At 37.0% G+C, this 24,356-nt stretch overlaps 1 protein-coding gene across 4 annotated transcripts in view; it reads right to left on the bottom strand.

Annotated features, from left to right (window-relative positions):
• Positions 1 to 24,356, bottom strand: part of BOD1L1 (biorientation of chromosomes in cell division 1 like 1) — a 39,558-nt gene that overhangs the window by 4,563 nt on the left and 10,639 nt on the right. The window contains exons 10-23 of one of the 4 annotated variants that reach the window (XM_086463662.1): positions 19,286 to 23,699; positions 17,561 to 19,216; positions 15,424 to 15,491; positions 13,777 to 13,846; positions 11,159 to 11,202; positions 10,147 to 10,238; positions 8,964 to 9,039; positions 8,248 to 8,332; positions 7,198 to 7,271; positions 5,743 to 5,818; positions 5,628 to 5,662; positions 3,633 to 3,678; positions 646 to 680; positions 447 to 531 (exon numbers count right to left, since the gene is read on the bottom strand). In XM_086463662.1, the coding sequence (XP_086319788.1) occupies positions 447 to 531; positions 646 to 680; positions 3,633 to 3,678; positions 5,628 to 5,662; positions 5,743 to 5,818; positions 7,198 to 7,271; positions 8,248 to 8,332; positions 8,964 to 9,039; positions 10,147 to 10,238; positions 11,159 to 11,202; positions 13,777 to 13,846; positions 15,424 to 15,491; positions 17,561 to 19,216; positions 19,286 to 23,699 (6,856 nt within the window). Of the gene's footprint in view, positions 1 to 446; positions 532 to 645; positions 681 to 3,632; positions 3,679 to 5,627; positions 5,663 to 5,742; positions 5,819 to 7,197; positions 7,272 to 8,247; positions 8,333 to 8,954; positions 9,044 to 10,146; positions 10,239 to 11,158; positions 11,203 to 13,776; positions 13,847 to 15,423; positions 15,492 to 17,560; positions 23,700 to 24,356 lie in introns of all 4 variants that reach the window. The other 3 variants (XM_086463661.1, XM_086463659.1, XM_086463660.1) reach the window with 3 other exon arrangements.

Raw genomic sequence — 24,356 nt, 5'->3', positions numbered from 1 at the left:
CTGTCCATGTAAAATTTTATACATGTGCTATAATTTTCCAAAAGCCCTCCAAAAGGATATGAACACTTAGTTTAGAAAAGGTATTCTATTCACAAATCCCATTTTAAGTAAGTAATTTTCCATTTCCTTTATGCTTCAACATTTTTAATTCACACTTGTTTGACTTAATCTTGCTAACATATTCACCATAGTTTACTTATGCAGCTCATAGCCAGAATTCATAGAAAATTCATGAGGCTTTATAGAAGCATCTGGGATGTAGCAATTCTGACATGAGATTACAGCAATTTACACATATTTACATAATATTTACACTAGCTGTAACTCAATGATTTTTCCTCAAGAAAGGAAAATTGAATAAAGCTTATCTTGTTGCTATTAGCAAACAGAAAGGCACAGTAGTATCTTCTCATTCTGTTAGGAGTAGCACAGTTTCATGTTTTTACCAGTTTCCTCTGACTGAACCAGAGAACGCCTGGGCTTTCTTCCCCTTTTACGCACAATCATTTCTGCTTTCTCAGCTTCATCTTCCTGAAAAAATTAAACAGAAGCAAGTAAGGCAAGAAGAATTTGATTTAAATAGGAGACAGACATTTTTCATTACATACTGCTAATAAACGTACAAATTAAAATGGTTGCACTTACATTTGTTGGTTCTTTCTTATTAGCTATGTCTGTACCTAATAAGAAAGAAAAGAGCAAAATTTAATCCTGAACTTCAAATCTTTTGCCAAACAGTTTAAAACGGAGTTCTTTCAAACTCTGTCAACTTTGCATAAACATCACAGAAGCTCAGAAAACATTTAAAGTCTCTCTCTAATTTAGAATATGGCTTTGTTGTATTTTGTTATATACAGAGTCTGGGACAATGATTAACTTTTTTTTTTAAAGTAGTAAGGCTTTATATGACTGACATTATTTATTGCTTTGTTCCATATGCTGTTTTGTTTTAATGGAAAAGCAAAAGCTACTTACCCCTTTTAACTACTGTCAACCAATTACAGAATCACAGAAAAATTTAGCTTGGAAGGGGCCTCCGGAGGTCATCTAGTCCAACCTCCTGTTCAAAGCGTGGCTAAATTAATTGATCTGATCATACTGCTTAAGATCTTGTTCAATCCAGTCTTGAGTTTCCAGGAACATGGTCCCTCCAGGCAATCTGTTCCAGTGCTTAACTATGCCAGTGGTGAAGCACCAAGATGGCTGGAGCTCAAAAAGACAGTATTTAGAACCTGTCACAAATTATGTGACTTTCTCTGTTGAAATACTTCTTGCTTTCAATTCAGTACTTCTTGCAAATTGGCCTGTCCATGTTAAAATACATTTATAACCCTATGACCCATGTCTCAGTCTGGCCTCTCTCCATGGTAGATGCTTACCACTTTGACCCTGACTAACTCTTAGGGTAAGAGATAATTCCATTTGACAAAGCTCCAAAGCTTTGTGGAATAATCTGCAACAATAAAAATCCTTAGCAATAGAAGGAGAAAAGCAACATGAACAAAAGCAAGTTTTTATACGTTTTTTTTCCCTGCCATGAAACTGATGCCTATTTTTGTTTTCTGAAAGCAACACTAAAGACAACACAAACCCTAAACCTCTCACCAATTAGACTGATAGAACAGAAGACTGTCAATGCAGTTGATCAAAAATAGATCTCAAAGAGCAGAAACACATTCTAAATTTCACACACAAGTTTTATGGAGTTCCTTTGTTAAGGTTACAGGGAAAAACTTTTACACAAAATCAAGTGAAATAAAACACAAAAATGTTTAACTATTTGATAAAGAAATGCAATAAAACATAGGACTGCTCACTGTATTAACTATTTTACACAAAATAAGTCCAACATATAACCAACATTTATTAGTTCTGCTGTGTTCAATAGATACTTCAAAACTCTGGCAGGTTTTGGCAAATTTGTAGCAAAATGGGTTTTGATTGAAGAATACTCCATGTAAGTAGGTACAAGACATGCCTTTCTTAACAGACACAACCCGCTCTTTCGGATGTGAAAATGTAGTACTTTTGCCTCAAGATAAGTATAAAAATAATAAGTTATAATATTTAAAAATCTTACTAACTTTACAGCAGCAACCTCTGGTAAGTGCAAAATAATTCTAACTTCAAGTTCAGTGTCAGTGTTACAGGAGGATTTTGCCTTCAGAAACCAGAGGTCTGTTAACTGCAGGAGTTGTACTGACTGAAAAGAAACTCTCTGCTTCCCATTCTATATGCGAGCCTGTCCCCATCGCTAACCTTTGTGCAGAACACTCAAAAATTACCAGAATAAGTGAGCTGCACAGAGGGATTCATTCAGGTTTTTTTTTTTTTTTTCTTTTCATTCCCAGAGGTTTTCAACCCCTTTTCTCACATGAGTATTAACACATGATGAAAAGTGGGTATTTCATCCACTTTATATACTCTTCTTAATATCGCTGTGACATCAACAGCCTTTTACCTGGAAAATGAAACGTTACTTAACACACCAAATTAAGCTTTAAGTACCCAGACAGGTGTCTGTCCTTTTGAATAAAAAGGAAACCAGAATGCACTTTTATACCTTTCTCACATTCTTGTCTTCTCTTTGCAGTTCATAGAAATCAAGTACCACACCACCAGCTAACCTTCCAGAGACAATTCTGAAGTGTATGGATTAAAGCTGACATTTTAACAAATGTGGAGAAAATAGGAAAGAGTCCATACATGCAGTGCAGCCAGATTAGTATCTCTGTAGAAACCTAAACTTTTGGAAACTCCAGAAGACTTGTTTTGATGACTTGTTTTCTCAGATTTGTTGCATGAATGTTTGTATTTGTTTACAAACCCTTTTTTAACCTGTTTTTCAGGTTCATCTGCTCCCTATTTTATGAATGGCCATAATTAAAAAGGCACATTTAAACAACTGGTGCAGTTCAGACTCCATACACGCGTAAAATTAACTATACCATCTAAAATTCACCAAGGTTTGACCTCCTACAAATCACCGATGTTTGAATAGGAAAGAGAAATAGAAAAGTATCTTGTTTTACTTGACTTTAGTTTGAAGCACTGAAAGTACATTTCATGAGTGAAGTTAAGCAATTATCTTCTAAAGATCTTACAGCAGTTATAAAAGCAGAAAGAAATATCTCCTCAAGCTACCACTAAGCTCTTTAGACACATATCCATAGATAATCCAATTAACTGAACAAAATTAAAATTTTTTTCCCACATGTATTTTAAAACAGTTAATGTAGTAAGTGTGATTGATAGTCACCGTATGAAAGAAAATAAGCAGAAATGGAAAACAGTCACTAAAAACCAGTTTGATGGGGCACCTACGTGCCTCTGAAACTCTCCATGTACCTATTCTGTACAAATTATTTGTTATCTTCTGCAATGCATTATTCAGCACTTAACATGATGCTGCATCTTTGAAATAAGTTCTTATCAAGCTGCTCTATTTTTAAATTAAAAATACAGCAGGAATCAGGGACAAATCTTTGCTGTTCTGTTTACTCAGATGTCTTCACATGTTGATAATACTGACTGCCAGGGATGGCGTTTAGGAAGGACCCATGTGATTTTCTTGAAAACTCTCTTCTGTTTCTTCCACCTTTCATTTGTTAAAGCAGGTATCATTCACTTACCTGTTTGAGGTGTTTTTCCTCTACTCGCAAAAATAGGACACTGCAGCTGAAATTAAAAAAAAAAAAACAAAACAAAAAAGGTGGCTTTTTTAATTTAAAGAAAAATCAGAAAAATCCAGGATTGCATTAAACAAACATAGAAACTTGCTCTCACTTATATTAGAACATATCTGCAAACCTAGAAAGCGTGACCATTCTAATGAGCATCAGAAAGTTTGTACCAAGTTTCTTAACAGTAGCATGTATTTTTCCATTTATGAGTAATATTTGAAGCAGTCAAATGAGCCCACAAACAAAAAAAAATCATAGCAGTTTCAGTAACCTAATTGACTCTAAAGTCACTGCAATAAAACACAAAGACAAAAGCAGTTTCAGTCAAATACGTTCCTGAAAAGTTAATTATCAACGATACAAAAAAAGTTCAGCGCAGTCACTTTATGGAATCATGCATACAGATTTGCAGAATTATAAGTCATCAGAATTTTGTATTTACTCAGAACGCAGAAAGAGCTATGTACAATTACGTAATCTCCTATGATGACTGTCCAAAAAAATCCAGTTGCTTTCATCACTGAATGACTACACTAGGATGGCTATGCCTCCTCTGAAGTAGCAACATGTTCTCAAAGCAGCCTAGGGGAAACCGTCATGCAAAGATCGTATCTCACCTTACAGAACCACTATCTCAGATGGAGGGCAGATACCGCTCCTCCTGGAGCCAGCCTGTGACTGACTGACACACCAATCAGTGATTGCCAAGACGTACAAGACCTTTAAAATATTCGAACTAGAACAAGAGTATTCTGTTCCAGTACACAGGGGGCCAAGGTATATCTATTTCTGAGGGGGATTTTAAAATTAATTTTCATTCTTATTTGAAACACCCCACCTCCCCCCCCTAAAAAACAAACACACACCAAAAAACTACACCATATATTTAATCAAATTAATATTGGGAAAAAAAGAGATTAGTAATTCTGAAACAAAACTCCACCAGAAGGGTAGAAGGGACAGGACTCAAAGGTCTGCCTGAAATGCCATGGGGACAGAACAAGCAGGGATGAGAACTCCCGCTCTCTATAGCCTAGCTAAACTCCCAAGACTTCCAAGACCCATGGCCAGCTGGTGCCTCACCAGGCAAGCAGGTAGAAAACACGAGTTTCAATACAACTTAATTTTTAAAATCACCTCTTTTCTAAGCAATAACATTGATTCTGACATACAGGAATTCCCAAGAGAGAAGCCTTCCTCCAGAATAAATCCAACTACTTAGTCGTACTCCGCCAACATGCCTGATCCATTACTACCCTGTCCTGTAATCCAACTGCATTGAAGAAACACTTCCAACAGAATACTTTCTTAGCAGTGAATGTATTTGGCGGGGGTTAAGAAATTAAGACATTGCTGAGGCTTAACAAGACAGAGGTACGTTTCGTGAGCTCTTAAGTTATTAACCAGCATGTGTCTATCTTTTGAATGAACGGTACACATTGTAATATAGATAATACAACAACAAGAAATTACACAATACTTTATTTTACTGATATTAGGAGTTACTATGAGCTATTACTATACACTACTAGGTTCATTAGAGAAAAATAAATAAATCTCATTTTCAAAACAAAAAGTCACCCTTGATCTTCAGGCCAAAATTACTCTCATCATTACACTCAAATTAAGACACGTGCACACAATCAGAATTTCACTGTGTGTACAAGTATATTGCTAGCCAGTGCAACACAGCTTTGTATTAAGTATGTTGTACTAAATTTGATCCAATAATTATTTGTAATTATTTGCTGTGTTCTGACTTAATAGTATATTTTACTTAAAAAGTTCAGTTATATGATGAGATACTATTAATAGTTTTTGTTTGCTTAGACTGAACTCAATTACCAAATTTTCCATAAGATGCTTCTGAAATACCATTAAGATAGATAAATTGCTCTTGAATTACTGTCTTTAAATGCACCCAAACAAAATAAAGGCACTTACATTCCCAGTGCTCATATCAGCTTTTGACTCCCCACCTGAGGGAAGAAATATGAATTCAGAACTTGAATGTCACTATTTTCCTTGTTTTTCCACACAGGTATCATGAACTACTTACCACCAGGCTGTACAGCTTCGAGAGGGTATTTACGAGGCCTTCCTCTTTTCCGTTTCACTATTACAGGCTGATTTTCCTATTAAAAGTAAAGGACAAAAACATTTTAGTTACTGTAATTGACATTTAGCATTTGAGCAGTAAAATACAAAGACTGCTGCTAACTTCATAATGCAATAGTGGCAAAAGTAGTGCTCGTCAGTTTAAAAACATAGCTGCGGCAGGTTTCATAGGAAGAGACACTGCCTGTTATAAATCCATTGATAGAGCTGCAAAGAAACAAGGCAACTCCCAATTACACAAAATCCTCTGCGGCTGGCCTGAGAACCCAGTGCCTTCTGCCCCCATTCCCCCCAACAACTCTATCACTTGGTCTCACAAATGCTGCTGGCTTACCCTATATATCCCACCAAGTCTTTTCAGTCTTGGAGGCCTCCAAACTTTGTGTTTTGTGAGCCCCTTTTCCTAATGCCACATAGCACAGACTACATCTCATAACAGCTGAGCAAGTACTATTAAACAGTCAATACCTTAGTTATCCCAATACACAGATTGGTGACGTTCTCTATATAAAAAAGGTCCCTTAATTTGAAGTTTAAGCTTTGAGTACAACTTTAAGTAATGAATATGATCAGATGTTGAGATCACAAAGATCCCAATCTCGAATCACAAAATCCCCAATAACAGACTTTCTCCTGTTTACAAGGAAAGAAGGTTAAGCACCTCATTCAGCATTTACTGAAGTCTAACAATGCCTCTTCCCACAATGGATCTTAGTGAATCAAGCCCTGAGTGAACAAACGTAACAATTTATTCTTTAAATTTTCTTCCACTTCTAGAGGCAAAACCCCCAAATGACAAAACCCAACATCTTTATGAGAACTGTGTTCATTTCTAGAGGCCAGCAACAATTTTAATCTCTAGGGTTCAGACATATGAGAACTGTGTTCATTTCTAGAGGCCAGCAACAATTTTAATCTCTAGGGTTCAGACATATGTTTACAACCACCACTGTAGAATATTCTAAGTATATGATATAGCGATAACATATAGAGTTTTAAAATTGTTGAGTGACAGTATTTTTGTAAAGCCAAGTCATATTCGCTAGTGCCTGGACTGTCCACATCTCACATGGTTTTCAGAAAACATGATTTCTATACAATACAACTCTACAGACTGTTTTCTATACAATCTATAAGCACTATTAAATGTAGGGAGTTACTTCCTACTTCAGTAATCAGCCACCGATGTCTTATGGTCTGTAAGTTTATATGCTGTGACACAGAACTACATGAGTCTTTGCTACTTTACAGCATCAAACATAAATCTTCACAGCAATTTCTGTGTTGGTAAAGTCAAAGTTTTAATACTGCTGTCAATAAAATACAAAGACAAAGTACTTATTTTCGGTGTGAACCTGCATTATCTCAGTTGTCTCACATGAATAAGACCACTCACCTCTGGAGAATTTTCATTTGATTCTAGACCGTGCTTTTCCTTTTCAGACATTTCCTGTTCGATGGTAAATTCATCTTCACATATACAAAAAAACAAGAAATGAGAAACTGGACACCTTTGTTTTATTAGGCCAAGAAAAAGGTACAAGCCATAACCTCTGCACTAAAGGCATTATTTCATACCGTAGCCCGAAATTCCCCAAAACCAACCACCAGAAATTAGCACTATTTGCCTTGTAGCAGCAACATATTGGTCTGCCAGAATGCTTCCCTAACTAGGCAGGTCTTCTAATTTAAGGTAAAAACAAAAGCTCAAGAATGTGACCCACTGTAAAATGGTAAGATAAATACAAGCTACTATTCAATTTTCTCCCACATTGCATGAAACAGGAAGCTGAGGATAAAAGCTCATTGCAGAATAGTTTCAGACTTGGCAACACGCTTACTGAAGAGACAAACTATTAATAGGTCAAACGAACACTAGGGAAGACACACTGTTCACACAAAGACAGTTACATCAAAGCCAATATTAACTGTGGACACACCATCTCCTATCATTATTTTAGTGCAATTGAGTCAACTATGACTACAACTTGCACACTCTTTCCTGGTTGCTTTCTCTACAGAAAGAAACAGGACGGATTTTGATGCTGAATATCTTCTTTTTCATGGAGGAACACCTCTTGCTTATGGTCAGAGCTAAAAGAAGGTCTTGTCACACACCCCAATCGTGCTATTTCCCTATCCACCTACTTATTTGCAATTAGCTTTCCTACCCGAGGCACATACTGAAACAATAACAGAGTGGATGGGTGATAGCACCACAGAAAAACCAAATCTGCTCTCACCATTAAAGGAATGAGGATTAATGCATTATTTGATAACAGTAATAGAACAGCATAGCAACTATAGAATATATACAAGTATTTGCTGGGATCAAACTGGGATCAAGTTCCTAATTTCTCTCAGAATCATTCAAATGAAAATAAATTAGCATTCAGTATTCTGATTCAGAATTCATAAAATTGCCCAGAATGGGCAGTTCCATTACCTTTTTCTTCCACAGTACTTCTAGGAGGTGTATGCTTTATGTCAATTTCTTTGGACACCTCTGCTGTATCACCTGAAATGACTTCCTACATTATTTTGAAACAACAAAGAAAAAAGCATCTTACTACAAACTAAAGATCACTGTCAGTTACTTATACTAAAAAACCCAACACCCGAACCCCCAAGAGTAGTTAACTTTATTCATCAAGATTTCTTAAAAACTTTGACACCGAGAAGCTTCATCAAAATCAATGGGTAAGATAGTCCCAAATATTCTGCATGTACTTTTTAAAAGGAACATTTACTTTGTCTTGAATTCCTGTTTCGACTTAGAAGGGATCAGTGCAAATGTAGGACTCGGGTAAATTCAGATACCCCCTTGCAGATCTCAGATCAGTATGACCATGAAAATGCTGAACTGACTGGACAGCTAGGATCCAGTAATGCTCCATGCAATCCCAAGCTCCAAACTATTGTGCAAATTGGTTCACCAGCCCCTGCCTTTTTTTTTTTTTTTTTTGGTTTAAATTGTCTCCCCCTTGAAAAGCGAGTATCATCCTATAGTCAGTTATTTTGTATTCAAGACAATTCAGAAATAGTTTATGGTTAATAATGAAAATATCTTCCAAAATAAACCGCTCTAGAAATAAAAACCTTAGACTTCCATCGTATTTACATTACAACTGCAGAACATTAAAAAAATGCTACTGAAAATACCTGGATGTTATCAGGTTTTGTTTTGGAACACTGACTTTGTTCATCATCTTTGCTTATATCCTGAGCAATCAGCTGGCTGCCTGCAAAAACAAACAACAGTTCAAGTGTTACAAAAGTGCCTTCTGCATGTGTCAGATTTTGATGCCACTTTGTTATTCGCTCATTATTAGGGTGATTCAAAAGATTCTGAAAAGCAGTATCTTATTTACAAAAATATGAACAGAAAGTTATGCTAACCCCTCTTCGAAAACGGAAGACAAACCAATCACAAAAAAAGAATTCTATGATTCTTGTAATTTATGGGTGGGGTTTGGTTTTTTTGTTTGTTCATTTTTAAAGATAAGCTCAAAATTGAAATTTGACCAGTACCACATCAAGAAATAAAACATCAACCTTAACTTCAACTCACCCAGAGACAGAGAAAACAGTTAATGCTATGTGGGACACTATAATGAATACAGCAGGGCTTCTAATTCGTCCCTTCATTAAGTGAAGATTCTCAGAAGCAGAATAAAAACTGTTACAAAAAATGACATAACTAACCTAATGTGTTTTTTTTAATTTGTTCTGATGCTGAAAAGACAAAAGTTGAGGGCAGAACTTGAACAGACAGTACATAGTCAGTCTCATAATTAGACATCAACAAATATCTAATTAATTTCTAAGTTAGATAAGTTTAACTTTAATTGAGAAATGCTTATGCCACTCAATGGACTGACTTCCTTCTCACTTTTTTTGCTTCTAGACAGACAAAAGTCTAGACACTAAAACTTAATTCTTTCCAATCTAACAGAATAAAGCATCCAGCCTCACAAAGTCTATTGAATGGCTATATTTGCCCCCGATGATCAGCGCTCCTCAGCTTTATATTCCTTCCCTGTGTTTTATTAAAAAAGGCTAAAATTAATAATTATTTTAAAGGTTAAACAAAAGAATTTTCTTTACTCATTGACAAAAAAGTCACTGTAATACCCTTCCGTGCAGTATTAAATTTGTTATCATATTTTTATCAAATATATATCGAGTGTAATATTAAAGGTTGTTTTGGGGAGAACATTTGCTTTGTAGTTTGCAAATCCCCATATTCCATTCTTTCCTCCCAAATACCATTATATGGCCTAACCGCAGTAGAACTTTGTTTTGCAGCAGAAAAGCTTTACACAAATCTGTGTAGTTCCATCACTTACATTTTTCTTTATCTACTGATCCTGAAGATTTACATTGTATTCCTCTAGATCTATGTTCTTCAGTTATCTGTGTATGCAAGTTTTCCACCTACACATAAACACAAAGAAAGATAACTCCTTACTTTCTCTTTTCCATAAAGTCTATAAACACAAACGGGAGGAAGTTTTCCCTGCTTGCTCCTTTCAAGTACAACATGCATTAGAATGGAAACTAGCAGTATAGCAAAAGCCATTTATTTCTAGAGCTCAAGTAACGTTACCACGATAGGACTGCACCATGAAAGAACTTCTCACTTGTAGTATTTTCAGAATTTCCAATTGAAATTTTTCATTTAAAAAGTCTCAGTTTTAATTAGGCACCTTACTATGTTCTTTAAAAGCCATTTATCATGGCAATTCACACAAAATATTTTTGTATTTAAAAGGATACTCTCTCATATGCAGAAACAGAACAAGGATCTCACTAGAAATGTGGCCAAGCAGCATTACAATATAGAAATAAATAAATTCACTACTTGAGTTTAAGAAGCCACAAACATTTTTTTAGCTTGTCATCTGCGTTAATTATCTTGTTGCTGCTCCATAAGAAACACTTCAGACCCACAACTTTCCCAGTTATCCCTTTTATACTTAAAAGCTCCAAGTTGTGAAATCACAGCAGACCGCATTAAAATAACAGGTTTTCTTGATCAAAACCCCCAAGAATAATCCCTATTTTTGTCCTCTGTTCTCAAGGAGGATAATCAAGCTTCTCTTTTCTGTCAGTTAACAAGAGTCTCGAAATAGTCACAGACTGTGGAAAAACAATACAAGAAGATTTATTTACTGTCAAATTTGAAAGAATAATTAGACAGCAACCTACACAGCTGCACAGTCTCAAGATACATGGGCTCTGAATATACAAAAATAGTATTTTCCTTTAGAGAGTATTTAATGTAAATAGAAGTAGATGCAAGTAAGAAAAAAAAAAAGCAGTACAGAGAGTAAATTTAAAAACCAAGAACTTACATTAAAAGTTTCTCTTTCTAACGCAATATTCCTCTGCAGCAAATCTGCTAAAAAATAATTACAAAAATAATCAGAAAAGCTAAACAAGACGACAGTATCATAGTATCCTCTACTTCATCTCCCTGAAAGGATTCCAGATTACCTGAAAGTATATAAAACTTACTTTCAATATTGGAAATAAGAGGTATCCAATCTTCTCTTTATTTTTATTCTTTTGTTCAAATATTGTTAAAGAATACAGCTTTCTAAAGCATAGAATAACTGAGAATCATTTTATGGCTAAAATACTGGCAATCACAGGGCTGTCATCTTTGAAATATAAGGTAACTTCAACATTTCAAATACAGTTCCAGCATTTGAACGAATCAGAATTTTATTCACCACAACCCTAGACGCTGGATCATGGGATGAAGTAAAGCATGATGAAAACTATGCTGTAACATTATGCTTCCAGAACTGATGTTTGTGCAATTGTACTGAGACCTGTAGTTGATAAAGTGCACATAAGGAAACAGTCCAAATGCTAGACTCTACTGTACTCTAACTCTGATAAAGTAGAGCCTAAGCCTTCCATATCACAAAAATGTGGAAAATAATTATGAGTTATAGAAGCTGATGCGTGCTTTGTGCTTCTGAAAAAATTCCATAACTTTCAAATAGATACATAAAAAGAAGCATACAGAAGCTGTTCCATTGAGTGTTCCACAAAATCCTTGAAGTCCGAGTCATAAAGGTACCAAATTAGTATTTTAATTGAAAAAAAAGCTGCTAAAATACTCCAGGCAGTTTTGTTTTCAGCTACAGCAAGAAAATAAAACCGTGATCCAATAAACCCACTCTACATACAATTTTGTATAATCTGTAGCTCGTTTCATAAATCTACAGGTTTCAGCAACAACTCTTCCACAGTTATACTGTTCAGTTGCACAACATCTTTCAATTTTTAAATCAGCGTCAAATGAAGAGCTAGTTCCTACCCACTCAAACAGCAATGATTTGTTTACATTCCAAGGAATCTTGGACTATTAAACTACCATGTCTGCTGTTCATACTCATGACAGGACACACATTTGTCTTTTAAACAACTTCCTTTTACGTACGTTGAGCTATATGTATATATGCATGTATATATATAAAGCCAGATTATTGTATGCTGGGGGAGAAAAAGAAAAAACTCTCTACCAAGACCGACAAAGCATTATTCTTCAGTGCGTGTCATATCCAACATGATTTACACAACAAATGGATTTTTGTTAAATATTTTACATGGAACAAGATTATCACGGCTAGTTCAATCTGCACATTTTGCATACTGTCTGGGTGACTGAGTGATGCGAAGCGGCAGTTTTTCACCCACTTCAAAGAAACCTCGCAGTACAGAAAAACTGGTTTGAGTTTTGGATTTCCTGTCCTGAAGACGACATTCTTCCAACCCATTCTCAGGTTTACATTCTCTTTCTTGTGAGCAGAGCATAACTCCTATCACTTAGATTAATATACACCACCATTAAATCAGGTATGTGAATTTGACCTACCCCAAGAATAAAAAGGAATCCAAAGTTTTATACCAATGCTCATATCTCACCTTATTCCTGTTTCTCTTTTCTATTTGCTAAACGGTTATTTTGGTATGCATGTCCAAAAAATTTAGAAGTGAGCTTAATAGTGTGTCCTTTCATAGCATTTAGGCTTTCAGCTGCAACTTTCCATAAGAAAAAACATATCTTTAACCTCTTTGGACTCTATATGCAGCTGTACCACGGGTACCTCTTGGAATTCACTTTACTTTTGCTTGTTACTCCATTAACTGAGGATTGACTCTCATTGGTAGTATTGTAGACATCTTTGTAATATATCTGGAGCACAAATGCATCAAGATGAGAACAAAGTAAGTGTTTGTTTCCGCTTTAATAGGAAAGTCAAACAATTGTAACACATTTTAAAATAATGTGGCTTTGTAAAACATGGATCTTTTTTTTTCTCCTATTGAAGATTAATTTAATACATGAAAAAGGAATTACTCAGCACAGATCCAGGTTACCTAATTGAGCTTTCCAGCTAGTATTTATCTACTCGTAAGTGCTGTTCAAATTTCAGTGGATGGCCAGAAATAGTTTAATCTTCTGGTGAGCGAGAAAGAAAAACAAAACAAAAACCAACCAACCAACCAAACAAAATCTTTCTGTAAAGCCTCTGTGATTTAAGTCATATAGTACTTACTCTTGTCATATCCTCACAGGGCCTGTCTCAACACTCAAAATAAGGATGTTTTAAGTTTAGTAGGAAGAAAGCCACTCTTTGTGGAAGTTTCTGTATCTTTCCTGGGCAAACTTTTCTCTGTATTTATTGATTTCAAGTATAATGTTAGCAGACTACTTTTTTAAAATCCTAAATGCTTTTCACCTTTCTTTCAGCACATCAGAAGAAAAGGCTGACCCTCCTTCTTTGCCACAAACCAAGTGCAAAGCCACATGAGCTCCTAGAAACATTTCAAGAAGATTTCTGCAGGCTTTGCTTCAACCCCTCTACACATAGTATATATCAAATCTACAACCCTCCCATCATATGTAATAGTTAAGTCAGGATGAAAAGTAAGTTGCTATTAGTATAAAAATCACCTTTTGGAAACTCTTTAGTACGAAGACCCACATATCCCTCTTCACTTCTTGGACTTTCAGGCTGTTGGGGCTAAAGACAAAAGCAAAACAAACAAAAATATTGCAGACATCCAGAACAAGTATGTCTCATTACTCTCCCTCATGTCATGGTGAACACTGTCTTATCATGATCTATAAAAGCCTTCAAAAGCTTTCTTATTAAGACAGCAGCACAATTATTAATGAAGAACACCAACAGAGCTATGTCACGTTACTGTTGAACAGCTCAGTGCCTAACCTTGACCTTGGAGGTAACACTGGTACCAGAGATCAGCTTAAAAGGGGATCTCAAGAGAAGTGTCAGGAAGTTGAGGTGCAACGCCTGCTCTAAGATGAGTTCCAAATATAAACAATATTCTAGAAATGGTCACATACACAGAAAAATAGGTATCTGCAATGTATAACAAGGTACAGTGAACCCTTTTCAACTCTAGAGTTTTTTTTTGGGGGGTGGGGGCAGCAGTGGGGTGTTGGGTTGTGGTGTTTTTTTGGTTTTGTTTTTGGTTTTTTTTTGGTTTTGTTTTTTTTTTAATTCAAGTTGCTGACGAGCTGTATGTAACTGAGGCACAGATAATGCTATATGGAGCTAAGCGTACTTAAGTCAGACCTGGACATCGTAAACTCAGAGACAGTGCCACGTGAACATGGCTACACTGACTCTAGGACATCTTATGCAGGCAAACAGTATAGCTGTTTGCAGGTGGAACTCAACTCAGATCAATAAATCCTACCAGACTGAAGCTGACTTGGAATTTCCTCAAGTGCATACCAGGCATCAAAACCATGGTTCAGAAATACTCAGCTGGTCTGCCCTGCAGCTGCATCCAGTAGCCCTGTGCAGATCTACCCTTTCATAGATGCTTGGGAGCCTCTGAACCATGTTGTCCTTCAAAATTCTGATTATCAGAGTTTGGCAAGATATGAATACATGGGTCCAGTCCCGCATCTGAATGAAGAATTAACCCATCTGGCATCCTGGCCAGTATGGACCATGGCACAGACACGCAGACAGACAGGCTCAACTCTGGTCTTAGACAACCTATAGGTGACCATAAGCCCCAATACCCTGGATTATGCAGGATGCCCTACTCTTCTGTTACAGCAGATAAGGAGCTGCAGTTACCACAGTACAGAACAGCAGCAAGTGTTCCTCAAAACACACAGAGGATGGGCGAGTCTGAAGACTGGCACAGAAGTGATACAATGAAATGAACACTAGCGTATGTTTGCTATTTCGAAGTACTAAACTAACAGCTGCCAACTGTAAGAGCTAAGGCATGTATGACTCTTTACAAGTACTACCACAAGCAACATGCATACAGTATGACCAGCTCTAAAAAAAGCAAAACTTAGATGTCATGGTGACAGAGGGAGCACAGCTGAGGGAGGGAAATGTTCTACCACAGAATAACACGGACAGCCCACAATTTAAATGCCAGCTGTTTACAAAAGTACAGCTAAATAATCCGAGAAACGACCCTTCAAAAAGTTTTGATGTTCAAATGACTTTCTGCACAAAAAATCAAAAAGTATAGTAAGAAACACTAACAAGATGTATAATAGTATATATATTCAGCATAGTAAAAATTTTTAAAACAACATAAATACCTCGTCAGTTCTCAAGTTACTTTCAAATTCTAGTTCTTCTGCCAACTTTGGTAAAGCTGCATTATTGCCTGATGAAATACAAATATGTAAAAATTATGAGATTACATTATGCTGTACTTATCGCATGCTACAGTAGGACGCTATTTCTCAGTACCACCTGATGAACACAGCACATCAATTTAATCCTTTCCTGCAGGCAAAGGAAACAATAGCAAGTCTGTCTGCAGGAAACCAGCTCAGAAAACCCCAACTTGGCATCTACAAGAACACAAGTACTTCTATGTTTTCCTTAAATACAACAAGATTGGGAAAAATGGGCTATCAGGATTTACCAGAACTTGCTTATGAACGCTGACTGGCTTTTTTCCTTGCTTTTCCTTTAAAACAAACACGAACAGATTTTCAGACCAAATTCCAAACAGCAAATTACCTCTGTATTAATGAATGCAGAGCTGAGAGTTAACACTAAGGACAACAGCTTTCCTTAAGTGACAATTAGATCTAAACCCATAAGGTCTAGAACAACCATCACTGAAATTATCCAATTTCCATGGAGACTGAAAGCTCAGTAACTCCTGTTAGTGTCAATGTCATTTCAGAAAATCTTAAAACTCCACCCATTTCATTCCCCATGAGAACAGCTGTATGCTTATAACATCTGAAAAACAGGCCATGCAGACAGCATCTTCATATGACCTCTACAGCCTTTTTGGACACCTATTTCAGAAGCCTGTTTATATAGCTTTTCCTGAAGAAATAGTTGTAGCATGATGCATGTGAAGTGATTAAATTGTGGTTGCAGTCGACAGAATAAGACTACCATTACCACTGGTACTTACAGAGGCTGCATCAATAGACAACAAGGATTGAGCAAAGCACCAAGACAGAAATATCATAGTGTAGCAGTTTACATTTTCACGGCTCACCTTTGTCTCTTGTATAAATACTGAGTAACATTTTTCAAGTTTACTGGATGGGCATCTTTCCTTGACAAATTGCTAAGATCCCAAAATCTGCAGAGTGAGCTTTCTCACCCCAAAAATCAACAAAACTAGAGAATAAAGCCAATCTTTGAGAAACTGGACCTAAACTCGCATTATAAAATGTTTTTTGAAATAACATCAAAGAGCAAATGAGAAGGAAAAGTTTTTAAAAGTAGGACTTGATTGGCATCATTCCACTTCCTCTGGTATAAAGAAAGATAATAAAATTTCTCTACTATTTTTCCACAGTTTATTTATTTATTTAATTTCTCCAAAATTTATAATGAAGTCATAATCTTGACTTCATTATGGCATCTACAGAATTAATTGTTTTTCATAACTTGGTGCTTCGACTACTTTGGAGGGTCAAAGAGAAGAAAGGCTGAAAATAGCAGGAAGTCCATTACACAGTATTTTAGGAGCTAGCAACCATGCAAGGTCATCTCAAATGTTATCTTGCAGAAAAACAGATCTGGAAATCAAATATGATATCCTTAATGTAATATACTACTGTCACTTAAGTTTTCTACTTAAAATAGCCACCTATCATCATTGCTCACTTAAAATATTTATTTAGGATGACAGTCTGATTCCTTTGTAACACAAAGGAGGCCCATTTCAAGTGTATTCATAACAAAATTTAGCATAAAAGAGTGAATCTGAATATGACCATTAAACAACCATCCAGACAAAATCTGCAGTTACGATTAATCTTCAAAATTACTAAGTTGCCTTTTTAAAATGTTGAACATATGACTAATGAAATGCATCCTCTTTCCTATAAAAATTTTGAATTTTAAAACATGTTAATAACAAACCCATCTGTGGCTCCACAGTAACTACCCCTTGCAAACTACTTCATATATTAGCTCACAATTTTAAGTCAATGTATTTTAATAACTTTTTTGCACTCCAATAACATTTAGTTCTTTTCCAACACACTTCAAATAATTGTGTTCAGTCACTCTTATATTCCAAGAATCACATGCTTATTTAAATATGTCACCAATTCTTAAATAATTGTTATTTTGCAACCAACAGAGAAACCGGGTGTATTTGAACAGTGTAAGTAATTTCTAACTATAATAACCGTAAAATGTACCTATTTATGATAGCTTATAAACCAGAGTTAAAAAAAAAGAAAAAATCCTCACCTGAATTAAAGGCTGTGTTACTTTTTTGAAAAGTAACTTCAATTCCAATATCATCTATTTTGACCAAGTTCGTTCTGTCATCACTGCTGTATAGCTCTTCTACATGCAACAAAGGGAAGTCATTTTTTTCCCCTAATTCTGCTTCTATTGTCACTTCACCATGGCTGGTATTTACAGTCCCTTCATTTGCAGAAACTAAGGAAAAAGCCTGTGCCCTAGGGTGGGGAGTCCTTATTTCAGAGAAGTCACTTTCTAAAACCAAGTTTGAGTTAAACTGATAGTTTACGTTCCTTAGAGTTTCACTCTCTACTGCTGCTTCTGAAACCAAACAAGAGAGTTCTGAAGTAACATCCTCATGCGAAACATCTTCAGCTTGCTCATCATCCTCGCTTGCCTCTGAGGAAGGACTGGGACTCACAGCAGTCTCCGTACTAATCTCCACGCAAAGGGCTTCATCTACACTCATGAGGTTCACTGAATTTTCATCTGTTTCTGTGATTTCACTGTCTACTGTGGTCTGAGATGCTGCCAATTCTCCCCTCACACCACTTTCATGGGTCTCGTTCTCTCTACCAATGACAAGCAAAGAATTACTGCTTTTTTCTGGGCCTGTAGTTGATAGGATGCATTCAATCTGGTTAGCAGTATTAAAAATCTCCTCACTTTTGTCTTTTACTTCTGTACTCTCAGCAGCAAGCTGACTTTCTTCTATGACTGTAAAGGTGAAAAGACTATCACATTCTTCCATTGTGCTCAGAGTGATCACTGCCCCCTCCTCCTTATCTCCTATACTTGAAGCAGCATGTTGATCTTCACTGTTGGTGGCAACCCTCAGCACAGGAGCTCCACATTCTCCCACAAAAATCACAGAACCTTTGCTTTTTGCATCTGCATTGAAAGCAGCTAGTCCAAACTGTTCACTTACAGTTGCAGTGGTCTTACATTCCTCTGATGCATTTGGAGAGATAATGGCATCTTCATCTCCTTCTGCTACAATGAGCTGACTTTCAGCTTGTGGTGCTGCACTGATCAGGACTATCTCACATTCTTCTGCCATGCTTGTAGTGATCATAGCAGCTTCATATCTTCCTTCTGTTTCTGAAGCAGTGAGTTTGTTTTCATCTTGCATAGCTACACTAGACATAGGAGCTTCAAAACATTCTGCTGTACTTGTAGAGATCATTACCGTTTCATTTTTTGACTCTGTGTCTGACACACGTTGAATCGCCTCTTCTGTGACTCCACCTGACATTAGGATTACTTGTTCTTCTACAACACTTGTGGAAATCATAGCACACTCGTCTTTTTCTTCCTTACCGCTAGCAGTTGGGTGACTTTCATCATCATTGTTATCATCTCCCCCTGCACTGGATTCACTAGGCATGGGAACCTCATATATTTCCATATCTATAGAAACCATAGCATTCTCATTTATTTCTTCTGTTTTCACAGAGTGGAGCTGACCATCATATTCAATGGCTGCACTTGACATAGGAGCCTCAAATTCTTCCACAATACTGGTGGAAATCATAGTGCATTCATCTTTCTCCTGCTTAGTGCTAAAAGTATGAACACACTCTTTAAACTCTGTTGCTGTACTGGGCATAGGCACCTCTATGTCTTCAGTGTCTATTAAAATCATAGAGCTTTCCCCACGTTCATTTGCTCTTGCAACAGCAAGTGGACCCTCCTCAGCATCCATGGCTGAATGTAAGGGAGCATCAATTTCTTCCACTGTACTGGTAGAGATGATATCACCTTTTACTTTTTCTTCTCTGTCAGCAGGAATAAGAGAATTCTCATCTTCCTTTGGAACTGCACTACTTATAGAGGCATCAAGTTCTCTGCTGTCAAAGGAAGTCATGGCATTCTCACGTTCGTCTTCAGCACCAGACTGACTCTTATCTTGTACTGCCATAGCACTAGTCATGGGACCCTCACATTCCTCAGCATCTAAGGGAATCAACGTACCTTCATGCTTTCCTGCATGCGTGGTCAAGGCACCCTCATCCGCAGCACTTGCGCTGGTTACACTGCTTTCAACAATCCCTTTATCATTTTTGCAGTTTGTGCCACAATTAGCTGCTTTCTCTGCACTTGTCATGCTGTCAACAGTAAGCTTACTTATATTTGTGCCAGCCACTCCTGACTCAGCTTCCATTTCTTCAGCAACTATGCAGATAATGGAACTTTCACCATCTTCTCCACCTATGCAAATTAGTGCATTTTCACTTTCCATTCCTGTACAAGTAGAAGCATGCTCATTTTCTTCATTTCCTCTTCCTGTACTGGTCACAATGCCCTCACCTTCTTCATCCTCTTCTTTTGAACCTGTACTAGTGACAAAACCTTCATCATCACAGGGACCTACACTGACCGTAGTGACATTGGCTTCCTCCTTTGCCCTTGTACTGTCCATTAGACTTTCACATTTTTCAGCTTCTAAACAAACTGCAAAGCCCTCATTGCTGTCTTCTAGCCCTGTGCAGACTACTGAAATTTCAGCATCATCTTCTGGAGTTATGCCTGTGCTGGTCACCGCGCTTTCACCATTTACGGTATCCTCAGATTTGTCACCACTAGTTCCAGTTGCGGCACTGTTGTTTGTGACCATTGCAATACACGCACCAGTTACAGTGCTTTCTCCTTGGGCATCAGTACCAGTCACCGAGCAGATGATGAAGTTATGACCTCTTTCTTCTGCACCTGTGCAAGTCACAGTACCTTCGTGTTCTTTAACTTGGCCAGCTCTCACACTGCCCCTAAATTCACCTGAACTGTCACTTGTCGACCCCTCACCTGTTTCTGTCCCTGCACTAGTTACTGCTCCATCGCTCTCTACTTCACCTAAGCAGGACACAGAACTTTCAAATTTGCCTGTGTCTACACAAGCTGAGGTCTTTCGCTTTTCTTCAGAGCCTGCACTAGTCACAGCATCATCTTTTTCTTCTGTCCCAGCACTATTCACAGTGTCTTCAATTTCTACTCCACTTGCGTTGACTGAATCCTTACCACTTTCTTCTGCATCAACCATAGTACAGTCACCATTTTCTTCTCCTTCTGTACTTGTTAGGAAACTTTCACTTTCTGCTAATCCTTCAGTGACAACACTGCCACCACCTTCTTCAGCTGCTGCAACAGTACATTCACCAATATCTGCTCCTGTGATGAAACTGCCACCCTCACTACTTTTTACCCATATGCCCGTTGTGAAACCTTCATCAGCTTCTATGCTTGTGCAGATTACTGTCACCTCACTTTCTTCTTCTGAGCAAGTGGTTGTAGCATCACTGTCCTTTTCAGAATGTGATGCCCTCTCAGCTCTTTCTTCTCCTGTACTAGTGGCCATTACAGTGCTCTCAATGATCTTTTCTGTGCTAGTTCCTATCACAGTGGCTGGAGTTGCTTGTAGGCTGCTATACAACAAATTAAGTTTACTAATTCCTGCACTGGTACCTACTGTATTGCTTTCATTTTTATCTTCCATGCCAATTACACCATTCCCTTCTTGCCCACTGGCTATAACAGAGCCTTTGACGGTTTCCTCGGGAACTCTTTCATGCACTAACACAGAGGAAGATTGTATCATCTCATCAACATCATGCACCTCGTTCTTGTCCACATTATCCATCATTGTGCTTCTTTCTCCCTCTGTGGAAGGATCTGTATTCAAACACTCTCTCTCTTTTCTTTTTTGTTCTTTTGTTGTTACATCTCCACAATCTTCAGTTATGTCAGTCATCAAGTTTTCCTCTTTTATTTTCAAGTCACTTCCCTGAGTGCTTTCTAACTTTGTTGCTTCATCATAATCTTCTTGACTAGGTAACCCAGCTGTACTGTCCTTCATTGCCTGTTCATTGGGCTTGGGCACATCGTTATCTTTCTCTTTACTGTTTGTCATAGTGGTGTTGTCCCCCTCATCTTTCATAACAGAACTCAGCACTGCACTATCTTTTTGTTCTAGGTATACACCCTGTGCCGCATCACTCTTCAAAACGGCAGTATCTTCAAGTAAAGAAGTCCCATCTGAATTATGGCACTCTTTAGACATACTACCCAAGGAATCTGTAAAATCTGCGAGATCCACATCCATGGACTTTGCATCAGCAGCATCTTCTCTGGAAGAATTAATTGCTAAAGGAACATCATCTGAATTAGAATTTATCACAGTTTTTAAATTCTTTGGTCTTCTGCTGTCTTCTGAAGCTTGATCCTTACTGGGAACATTCAGTGAAATTCCACCACTTGTTTCATACACAACGCTCATTTTATAAGCCCCTTGTTTATTGGGTCCTTGATCCATGGAAGCTTGTTTGGACAAAGTGTCTAAGGCACCAACTTGTTTATTAGCGCTATCTTCTTGTTTAACAGCTTTTTCAGCTGCAGGTAGAAACTGTGATTCACAGCCTTCAGGATCTGCCAAGATATCTTTCAATTGCTTATTTGAAAGGGAGAGAGATATCTTTCCTTTTGATGCATGCTCAGCATCTGTGGCTTGGAGTGACTTTTGAATGTTTTTTCCTTCGATGTTAGTTGTTTCCTGTACTTTTGCTTGTTTCAAATCAAGTTCCATCAGCTCCTCCTCATGACCAGAATGCAAGTCATCATTATTCATACTTGACTTTTGAGGGGCAGGAGCATGGCTGCTTTCAGTTGTGCTAGCTGATTGTTTTTCCTCTCCAAGCAAATCTTGGTTTGATATACCGCCTTTTCTGTTTTCACAGGATATCTTCTTACTTTGCTTTTTATCCATTGCCACTGTGATGCTCAGTACTTTTTCATGCCCACTATCCATTTCTTTAATATCTTTATCTTCCAATTTGATACTCTCTTCCTTCTTCTTTATTTCCTTGTTGCTGTGCTTTAAGTTTCTGCTTTTGTGACCTTCAGCAGAGAACCTTCTTTCTAGTTTGGAATTGCTTAAATCTTTATCACCTCTGTATTTCTCTTTTACAGATCCTCTTTCTCCAGAATGTAATTTAACTCTGTGACTAAAGTCTTTTTGCGATCCCTGAGCTGATTGTGTGCCACTTACAAGCTCAAACTCAGCACCACTCTCCTCAAAAACTTTGTCTTCATTCTTGCATTTGTGTGGCTTATCTGAATCATTCTCCTCCATGCTCCTATCTTTGTCTAGTTTCTGACCAGTCTCCTGTTTTGTTAAATTTTCCTGTAATTCTGTTTCAGATGCTTTGAATTGTTTACTATGACTCTTTGACTTAGACTTTAACAAAGTCTTTTCTTCTACAAGGCTCTTAGATCTTCGTCTATCTTTATGAACACCATCTTCTTGTTTTAAATTACAGTCAGAGTTAGTCGATTCTATTTCATGTTTATCTTCAGAGTAGCTTTCACTCCTTCTGTGTGATGCAGAAGCAAGTTGCTTTGAGGCACTTAAGGAATCCTTTTGTGGCCTAGAATCACTCAGGGACCTTTTGGACTTGTATTCTGGTCTTAATTTTTCCGTTGAGAGATGTCTGTCTTTTTTATTTTCCTTACGCAGCAATTCTTCAGCTTTTAAGGTTGATTCAGAAATAGTTTTTCCATCTTTTCCTGTTACCGATATTTTCCGTTCACTTCGGTGTTTACTTTTTCTTTCAGATTTGTCATCTGAAGAAACCTTTATTTGTTGATTATGTTTCTGACCACCATCCTCTCCTTTCAAACTTCTCTCAAATGAATGGAGATCAACATCTTCACTTGATTTGTGAATACCATCTCCTTTATATTTGTGCTTTAAAGAAAGTTTATCTTCTAAAGCAGTTCTTTCCTTTTCATTTTTATCTCTGTAAGACTTGGCTTCTTTTTTGGTAGCATTTCTCACATGTTGAATTTCTGTGTCACTATCTTTTCTGGGGTGTTTTTCATTTTTAAATATGGATTTCTGCTTCTGTAGTTCTTCAGTATTGACTTCTGCTCTATCCAGTTGTCTTTTTGGATCCTTTGTTTCACTGTCCTGCTGGGCTCCTTCAGCCTGAAGAGAGGTGGAAGTTTTTCTTTTATGTTCTTTTTCTGCTTTAGAATCACTTTTGCTTTCCTCAGTTGAATGCACCGATTCTGAAAGTCTTCTAAGCTGTTTAGAGATTTCACTTTTCCCATGATTATGCTTCAATTCTTTGGAAGAATTTTTTTCAAAAGTCTACAAAAGAAAGTTTTGATATATATAAGTAAACGTTATGCAGTTTCTTCACTATGTAACCAAACAGCACTGTTTAAGGGCAAACTCTCTGTAAAACAATACACCAGAGAATATGCTTAACATCATGATAAAAATTCACCTAAAATATAGTCAGTAAGAAAATGAAACTTGCCATTTCCAACTATCTGACTTTGTGTGAAAATACAAAGAAACAGAAGTTAATCTTAAGCAGTCTGTTTGAACTTGAGTATCTTTTCTTTATAAAGTTATTTTTCTTTCTAAAATGACTGAAATAGATTTTCGAATTGACAATCACCATTTCAAGTACTCCATAGATTACTTTACACAGCCATTATGCTGTCTGTTTGAAAAGAAACAAGCCAAAACCAAACAACACCCCAAAACCCACAAAAGACAAATCTAGACTTCCATTTGAACTTTCAATTATCACTTTTTTTTTGTTAATAATGTTATTGGTAAAAACTCTCACCATAAAAATTCTCTTTAGTGTTTGGACTACATTCAGTTTTCCTTTAAATTTCCCAGTGAGAAGTTTCAATAGATCAAGCTCCTCAAGTCTTTATATATAAAGACACACTTTGTTCTTTCTAAGAAGCCAATATGCTTCACAGAATAGGGCTTAAACTGTATCTTGTG

The sequence above is a fragment of the Leptosomus discolor genome, chromosome 4 (assembly GCF_034619465.1).
Source record: "Leptosomus discolor isolate bLepDis1 chromosome 4, bLepDis1.hap2, whole genome shotgun sequence".
In the NCBI taxonomy this organism is placed as follows: domain Eukaryota; kingdom Metazoa; phylum Chordata; class Aves; order Leptosomiformes; family Leptosomidae; genus Leptosomus; species Leptosomus discolor.
Note: the sequence above shows the minus strand (reverse complement) of the source record. Positions and strands in the feature narration are given on the sequence as shown.